Source organism: Gekko japonicus, unplaced genomic scaffold (genome assembly GCF_001447785.1).
Source record: "Gekko japonicus isolate JY-2015 unplaced genomic scaffold, Gekko_japonicus_V1.1 scaffold227, whole genome shotgun sequence".
Lineage (NCBI taxonomy): Eukaryota > Metazoa > Chordata > Lepidosauria > Squamata > Gekkonidae > Gekko > Gekko japonicus.
In genome coordinates, this window is record NW_015164189.1 from 55,136 (window position 1) to 64,071 (window position 8,936).

The following is an 8,936-nucleotide window of genomic DNA, read 5'->3' on the forward strand; positions in this document are numbered from 1 at the left end:
AAACTGGGGAAGAACAGGTGCTCTTGTGCAACTGCAGAGACAGAACAGCTTAAGGCACACAGCAGAGGAGGCATGTCTGTATTTCTTACTGGCTCCTCCGTTTATTACTTTGCTTAGGAGACTTCTATGGCACCTCTCCAGAATCCTTCAAGGCAGCTTTCCCATGCTACTTGGTGAGTCTAAGACTTTGAATGATGAAAGCGGAGCCTGCCCAGATCGGGACATCCCTCCCATACCCGACTGGGAATAAGTTCCCCTGTTCTCTGTTCCTCTCTTATGCCCCAACCACAGTAGACCAAAAAACAGGCAAGCTGTCCTGCAGCCTCCGAGGAGATGTGAGGCCTGTTAAGGGCACTCCTGCAGACCGTCTTGCCTCAGCCATTCAGAACTCTTCAGCTCAACAAAGGCTACTGAAGCACATCTCCTGATTAGAACAGAGATGTCATCTGTCTGATGCCATTGGGGTGTCTAGCCCAGCTGTGGTCTCAGGCCAGGGACCTTCCACAGCCCTGTCACCCAAAGGCTTTTCAGCTGCAGATTGGACTTGGCCCCTTTGCCGTACAAAGCAGGTTCTCTCTGCCGAGCTAAAGCCTCCCCTCCTCTTCGCTTCCAGACTTCCAGGTGTGTCCTATCAGTATTCTTCTGTAGTAGCAAACTCTGCCCTGAACCCTCGAGCACCCGGCTGGATCATGCGGTTCTTCGCAGTGTTCCTCCTTTGCCCTGAGAACAGCCTTTTAATTAATTCCAGTGGCTTGTTGGGAAGACTGGGAAAGATCCCCTCCTGCCCTTTGCAGGTACTAGATGAGATGCAAGGCTGGCCAGATAGCAAATAAGGTAAAGGTAAAGGTTCCCTTGCTCGAAAGCCAGTTGAGTCCGACTCTAGGGTTGCGGTGCTCATCTCCGTTTCCAAGCCAAAGAGCCAGCGCTGTCTGAAGAAATTTCCGTGGTCATGTGGCCAGCATGACTAAACACCAAGGCGCATGGAACGCTGTTACCTTCCCACTGAAGTGGTACCTATTTATCTACTTGCAATTTCTCGCTTTCGAACTGCTAGGTTGGCAGGAGCTGCAGCCAGAGAGGGGAGCTCACTCCTTCATGCGGCACACTTGGGTCTCGAACTGCTGAACTACCGACCTTCCACAGCCTGCAGTTCAGCGTCTTAACCACTTGAGCCACCGCAGCGGGGAGATAGCAAATACGCACACCTGAATCTGGAGACAAGCCTTGAAAACGCAGAAATGGGGAAATTGTGGAGTGACTCACCATTTTCGAGCAAAGTATCCTGGATAGTGCGTACGCACTGACCCAGCTTTGCCCCTGGCCGCATTAGAATGCAAGTCATTTCCTCCCAGGCTCTTCAGAACGGCCCTGGATTTGCAGCAAGAAAGGTATCCCAGGAATGCAAATAAAAGTACGAGCTCAAGAGCTCGGTGGCTCCTGCAAGTATGAAGCGTTGTTTCAGAGCAGTTCCATAAGGCCAGGTGGTGCATGTGCGCACACATACAAACATGCCTTTTACTGAATCAGACTCTTGGTCCATCACAGTCTGCACTGTCTACTCAGACTGGCAGCGGCTCTCCAGGGTCTGAGATGGAGGTCTTCCACATCATCTGCTGCCAGAATCTGTCACTGGAGATGCCGGGGATTGAACCTGGGACCTTCTGTCCTGCCATGGAGCCACAGCTCCTCCTCCTACCTCCCCTTTGGGAGGTGGTTGGCGGCAATGCTCCCTCTAAGTCGTGGAGTCTTGTGAGCAAACATTCTACTTTGTGAGCGACTGGCTTGAACGTTGTAAGTGAGCAATTCGGCTACCAGATAAAGTAGTTTGCTCTGGAGCCATCCTGCCTAAGCGAAGACAAAAATGTGTGAGCTGGAGGCTAAAAAACTTTGAGGTAGCTCACACTAACTCAGCTTAGAGGGAACACTGGTTGATGGCCCTCTCCTCTCTTGAGGAAGTCAGCAATCAGTTCTATAGCACAAAAGCTTTGGGGAAGGTAGCCACAAGGTATAGATAGGGGCTCTGGGGCAAGTGATGCTCTGTCTTCTTGGTGCTTGGGGGGGGTCAACAGTGGGAGGGCTTCTAATGTCCTGGCCCCACTGGTGGACCTCCTGGTGGCACTGGTATTTCTGGCCACTGTGTGACAGAGTGTTGGACTGGATGGGCCTTTGGCCTGATCCAACATTGGCGTCTCTTATGTTCCTATGTTCTAAAGAAGCCAAGTCAGGTCCTCTTGCTCCAGGGCAAGAGAAGCCGGCACTCCTGCATTTTGTTTCTGGCCTCCTTTTTTGCTTTTTAAAAATAACTACCATAGCTCTGCTGAAGGTGTTGCCTAGCAATGGAGGGAGGTTCCTTGTCAGAGTGGGCTGTGAGGAGGCCATTCTCTCCTGTGCGCATGGCTTCTCTTTTTGGAGGGATTGGTAGCACGCCACACTTCTACGTACCTGTTGACTGAAGCTTTGGCCATACCACATGGCCATTTTCGAGGATAGAGGGCATGAGGGCATGGGACCTTCCAGAACACTCTTTTGTGACTCTGGCCCTGGAGAGATTTTAGGGCAATAATTCCGAAGCTCTGTGCGCGCGCGTGTTTTATACATGCACAGTTAACTCTGATTCCAACTTGCATACTGCTTCCCTGGCCTGTCTTTCTTCCCGCTGACTCCTACCGTGGTCTAGTCCTTCTGCCCTATGGCCTCACCAGGCATGAGGGGACTGCTGAGGTAGTGATGCAACTGAATAGAGCACCCTTCGGAGAGGCTGCTGGTTCTGTCTCTGCATGACCCACTGTTCTGGGCGGGCTTCTTTACAATCAAGATGCAGGCCCCAGGTCAGGGACTTGCAGAAATAACTGGTTCCTCTGGGCATCGGCAGCTCTTGACCAGCTTCTTTTGATTAATGGTGTGTTCTCATCTACGCACTGCCGTAGGACGTCCAAAAATCTCCTTGTACGCTAAATCAATAATCCTTGCAAGCAGCCATGCAAGGAAAGACTGGGTTCCTCCCCGTGGTCGCTGGGTTGAGTGTGTGTGGTTTCCTCTGCCCCCTCCCTTCAGAGCTCAAGGCCAAAGTGAGATTTGAACTGGGTACATCCTGGGTCATAGGTTGGTTTTATAACTGCTGTACCAGCCCCTGGATTTGGTGAAACCTACAAGAATTTCAGCTAACATGGAGAGCCACCAGGAAGCAATGTGGCCCCCTCAGGGACCTGGCTAGGGCTGTACTTCTTTATGTGAGCTCTGTCCAGTCGGGGTAGGCATTTCCCAGGGATTTGTTTGTTTACTTCATTTGTTCTCCACTCTTCCCCCCCCCCCCAAAGGAGCTTACAACATTCAACATTTTTATCCTCACCACAACTCTGTGAGGTAAGTTAGGCTGAGAGTGGGTGACTGGCCTAAGGTCACCAATTTTCCATGGCAGAGTGGGGATTCGAACTGGGGTCACCCAGCTCTTAGTCTGACACTGTAACCACTGCACCAGGCTGCTGGAAAACCTGGGCCCTACTGTGCTGCCTGCGGCTAGACTGGAGAGGCCTCAGAGCCCTCACTCTGAAGGCCGCTTTCCAGTTGGGAACCTGCAGCATTCTGTACAGGGATGTGAAATTGAGCCAGCTGACCCCAGGTCCCAAGCTGCTAGACCCCAATGAGGACTTCACCTGCCTTTGTTTAGTTAGAAAATGTGTATGCTCCCTCTGTAGGGAACCTGCTCAAGGCAGCTCACAAAACAAAACACAATAAAAAACGTAGCACGATAAGAATTGCTGAACCAGCCAGGGCATAAAAGCAGCATAAACAATTCAGAACCTCATAAAACATTTCTCAGGCTAAAAGTGGACTTTCTAAAAGATTTACCCTTTGATTAAAAGTTGGGGTCAAAAGAAACGTTTTGGCCTGGCACCTCAAAGGGGATAGGGTATGTGCCTCAAGGAGGAAGGCCATTTTGCAGGGGAGGTGCCAGTGCTGAAAAAGCCCTGCCCCTGGTTTCCACCTGCCTCACTGCTGACCGCAGGGCTCAGAGGGTAAAGCAGGTAAGGAAGATCTTAGCAGGCAGGCTAAGCTGTAGCCCCTAACAGGCAAAAGATTCCTTTTAACCCCCAGAAGCTTTTAGAGAGGTACCCGTTGTTGATCTGGAAACGAAGCTGTATTTTTCTCTCTTGAAAGGCTCTTCAGATTAAAAACCACAGGCTTCTTTTGGCCATCTCTTCCAAATTACCCTGGATGTCAGGGAAACTTTGGGAACTTTGCCCTGGAGAGTAATCTCTATCCAGCTGTGTCCCACATTATGAAAAGGAAAGGCTTAGGTTTGAGCAAAAATTGTTGAGCAGCTACAGAGCAGAAGGGAAATAAAACGAGGGGGAAATGCAGTCTTTTCTTCCTAAGCCTGAAACTTCTCTCTGTCTGATAGCAAGTGAAGGCGAAGGGAGAAGAATCTTAAAACGACAGATTTCTGTCACATCCTTTTGTGCTGCTTCTCCGTGGACCTTTTCTTGAAGCCGTTTCCTTTTTATCTGGGTTGTTATCTTGGCCACTCTTTTTCCCAGCCCTTCCTGGCAATGCTAGTCAAAACTCTCTTCTTCCATTCTGAAGACAAGCTTCCTCATGCAGAGGTCTGTGTGTTCCCCTTGTATGCACCAGCAGGCCCCTCCCCCCTTCCACTTGTGAACAATTACTAGTTTCTTAAGCATTTTCTGTGAGTCCTTTGCTCACAGGTACTGAGGCCAGAGAAAGAATCTCTCTTGTCTGGTTGGCTACTGACCCTTAGCATGTAAACTGGCTTCTTCCTATCCTGGTGGGCTTCATGAAAAACATGTGTCTACAGCAGGGATCCCCAACGTGATACCTGTGGGCAGCATGGCATCCACCGACCCTTTTCCTGGTGCCCGCCAAGTCTTTTTAGAAAGTGGGTGGGTGGGGCCCCAGCGAGACTTCTTACTGGCCACTGGAGATTTAATTAACTGTGGAGGTTTTTAAAAGCATTGCTTGGGAAGCAGCTGCCACTGCAGCATAAGGATCTTTCCCACATGACTGAAGGTTAGTTGCATCAGCCATTTTTTGTGGCTGGCTCCACCTCATGTGGTAGCCATTTTTTGTGGCTGGCTCCACCTCATGTGGTAGCCATTTTTTGTGGCTGGCTCCACCTCATGTGGTAGCCATTTTTTGTGGCTGGCTCCACCTCATGTGGTAGCCATTTTTTGTGGCTGGCTCCACCTCATGTGGTAGCCATTTTTTGTGGCTGGCTCCACCTCATGTGGTAGCCATTTTTTGTGGCTGGCTCCACCTCATGTGGTAGCCATTTTTTGTGGCTGGCTCCACCTCATGTGGTAGCCATTTTTTGTGGCTGGCTCCACCTCATGTGGTAGCCATTTTTTGTGGCTGGCTCCACCTCATGTGGTAGCCATTTTTTGTGGCTGGCTCCACCTCGTGTGGTAGCCATTTTTGTGGCTGGCTCTACTTCGTGTGGTGGCCATTTTGTGGCGGTGCTCACCACACTGTGTCAGAATTCCAGAGGTGCCCGCAGGTTCAGAAAGGTTGGGGACCCCTGATCTGCAGTTTTCTCTTTATTGCTGAAAGTGGTTTGGGGTTAACCTTTGAGTGTTGGCAGAGTGCCAATTTTTATCTTTCAGATACCTGTGGGGTTGAGGGATTGTGTCCCTGCAGGGCCCGCCCACCCCCTTCTGCCAGGCCTTCCTATGGCTGCCAAGTGGGGGCAGGGGGCGGGTAAACCCCCACTTTGGAGGCCCGATTTCCGCCGCCGCTGAATCGGGCCCCGGGGGGAACTCCGCCCCCCAAAGCGCAGCGTGGCAGAGGGGATGCAATCACGTTGGGGCGTGGCCCTGATCATCGGAGGGAAAACTATGGTTTTCCCTCCGACGATCGGGGCCACGCCCCCAACGTGAACGACGTTGCGTGTCACTTCCGGGACGTGCTGGGGGCGCGCGCGCATCAGAGGAGAGCTCCCGGAGCCCAGCAGCAATCCCCTGCCGGTAAGAAGATTCGACTTGGCAACCCTAGGCCTTCCTCTAACATACCTCACGATCTCTTTTTGTTTGTCTATGCCAGAGTGAAGCGGCCAAGTGGACTCAACAGCCTGCTGGGGAAGCTGGGTCCCAAGAAGCAGAAGATGAGCACGCTGGAGAAATCCAAGCTGGACTGGGAACACTTCAAAGAACAGGAGGGCATCGGAGAGGAGTTGGCCATCCACAACCGAGGGAAAGAAGGGTGAGAGGGCGGACTGTTGTTTCCTAACGGGGGCTGTGGCTCTGTGGCAGAGCATCTGCTTTGCATACAGAAGGTCCCGGGTTCAGTTCCTTGTTTAAAAAAGTCCAGTCGCAGGCAGTGTTCCCTCTAAACTGAGTTAGTGTGAGCTAGCTCACAGATTTTTAGCCTCCAGCTCACAAGATTTTTGTCTTAACTCAGGGAGGATGGCTCCAGAGCAAGCTAATTTATGCAGTATCCAAATCACTCGCTCACAACTTTAATGCCAGCAGCTCACAAAGTAGAATATTTGCTCACAAGACTCCACAGCTTAGAGGGAGCATTGGTCACAGGTGATATGAAAGACTTCTATCTGGGGATCCTGGAGAACCACTGCCAGTCAGAGTAGGCAAGCCTGACCTTGAGAGACCAAGGGTCTGGCGCAGTAGGAGGCAGCTTCCTGTGCTCAACAGACCTTTGAAGCTCTAAGGCTAACTACTGTTGCCTACTAGAAGGTTGAAATCATTCAATACTGCATGACCCTCAAAGCTCCTTTTCAGTGCTTCAGATGGTACGTGCTGCCCTCTGGTTCCCTTAATCAGGCAGCATGATTCCTGTAGCTAATAGGACACACACGTTTTGACACAAAGTTTGAGTCCAGTGGCACCTCTAAGGACAACAAGCTTAATTCTGGGTATAAGCTTTCATGTGCATGCACACTTCTTCAGATACATCGAAAGCTTATACCCAGAATTAAACTTTGTTGGTCTCGGAGGTGCCACCGGACAAACTTTGTTCTGTCGCTTCAGACCAACACGGCTACCCACCTGAATCTACATTTTGACTACCTCAGGTTTGGGAAACCACAACACTGTCTCATTCCCCTGGTCTTGAAAGAAGGAAAGAACAATCGCCTGATTGTTTCTCGTTCTCGTTCTCATTATGGGTTTAATGTAGGGCAAGCCCCGCAGGAAATGCCCCTTAGGTTTTGATCGATACGCCAGTCACTTAGAGCAAGACTCAAGAGAGGCTGTTGGAGATAGAGGAGAGGTAGTCAGTGGCCTTGAGTTCCTGCAAGTATCCAATGAGCTTCTGCCAAAAAAACTTCTCTCTAAATGTACTTCATTTCCATTAGCACTTGCCTTAATGTCGTTATTGAAAATTATTTATAGCATGCAATTAGCCAGGCAATCTGGGTTACTTTTTTTAAAAGAAGCTTGGTTGCTCTTGATGTATCCTTCTCTCCATTTCAGTCCAAAGATGTTGCCCAGGAAGTATTTGTGGGTGGGTGGATGAGGCCTCTGATAGGCCAGGTGGGAAAGGCAGGACCGCCCCCCGCCCCCCGGTGGACAAACCAGGCATAGTTCTGTACATGCATTGTGCGCGTGGATTTGTCCATCTGGGCACTGCATAGAAGCCCACTTGTAGGCAAAAAACTCCGCCCTGAACAGCAGAGCCGTGCCCTCCTGAATCCCACCCAGTGGCCTCCATCACCTGGCTCTGCACCTGCTCCTTTGTTAGGCTCCCAAGTTGACTTTTTAAAATCTTCTTCCCTGCAGATACCTGGAGAGAAAAGCGTTTCTGGAGCGGGTGGACCACAGGCAGTTTGAGATCGAGCGGGACATCCGGTTGAGCACCATGAAACCCTGAGGCTGCTGCGGATCCTCTTCCGACGAACGCCTCTCATTTGGCTATCCCCTGAAGAGAGTGTCTCGACAAACGTATATGGCTTTTCTTTTTTCACCACACTAGTAAGTAGGTGAACTGAGGACACTCTGGCAGACTTTTTTTAAAAAAATACTACCAGGGTGCTGCCACGTGCCGCAGGCACCAGCTGCTGCTGGGTACTCAATGGGGTGCTTGCCCAGGAAAGGGACTGCAGTGGGTATTTTCCAGGTTTTTATCTCCCCAGCACTGAAGAGGAGAGAAGAGGCAGGTTTTGTGCCACGGTCTGGTCTCCTGATGGCCGCCAATTCCATGGGGTGTCAGGGCCAGAGGGCCCAGCGGCTGAAGGTTTGTATAGCTTCCTCGTGCAGCTGGAAGGCCGTCTGCTTGAGAACGCTCGGCGGTTGTGCGGTTGCGGGAGGAGTCACCTACCAACCAGCTTCCCGAAGAGGCTTGCTGTTCTTGCTGTGGAGTCTCTGTGTTTTTGTATTTAAAAAAAACCTTTTCCAGGGTAGTTTTCCTTCAGCTAACTTTCCTTCGTGCTCGGCAGCCACTGCAAGGGAGCAAGAGAGGTGGTGTGCATGTGAGCAAGGCCGGAGCCTCCCGGTTCCTTTTGAATAAAGCATTAAAACCTTTCATCTGTGAGTGCTTCGGTCGTCCTTCAGTCATTGACAGCCCTAGATCAGCCCTGTCCAAGCCAAGAAAATGGGTTATTATTTATTATAATGGTATAATCCTTGGGGTAGAGCCTGCTGTTTAGCTGTTCCGCCTCAGGCTCTGAAACTTCTTAGACTGCCTCTGAATTGATTCGCAGCTTCCGTTCCTCTCCCGGGTTTGCTAACTGTCTGCCTTAGAGGGACCAGCAACCAGGAGGCGGGAGAAGAGGGTAGAGGAGGACGACCACATTGAATGGTGCAGAAGGAGTGTACGTTGTCTGATCCTTCTGGGCTGGAAGTCGAGGACTGGGGGTGACCTTGGCAGGTTTCTCCACAGGGGCCATTCCTACCAAGTAAGCATCGGGTGACTCTGCTGCTCCCCTTGGGCAAGGCCCTGGAGGGTGACAGCAATGTCTGAATGCA

The 8,936-nt window shown here is 51.0% G+C and overlaps 1 protein-coding gene across 1 annotated transcript in view; it reads left to right on the top strand.

The window, feature by feature from the left end:
- CFDP1 (craniofacial development protein 1) overlaps positions 1 to 8,458 on the top strand; it is a 23,991-nt gene extending 15,533 nt beyond the window's left edge. The window contains exons 6-7 of the mRNA XM_015408259.1: positions 6,058 to 6,216; positions 7,752 to 8,458. Of these exons, the coding sequence (XP_015263745.1) occupies positions 6,058 to 6,216; positions 7,752 to 7,842 (250 nt within the window). The 3' untranslated portion in view covers positions 7,843 to 8,458. The remainder of the gene's footprint in view (positions 1 to 6,057; positions 6,217 to 7,751) is intronic.
- Positions 8,459 to 8,936: the final 478 nt, after the last annotated feature.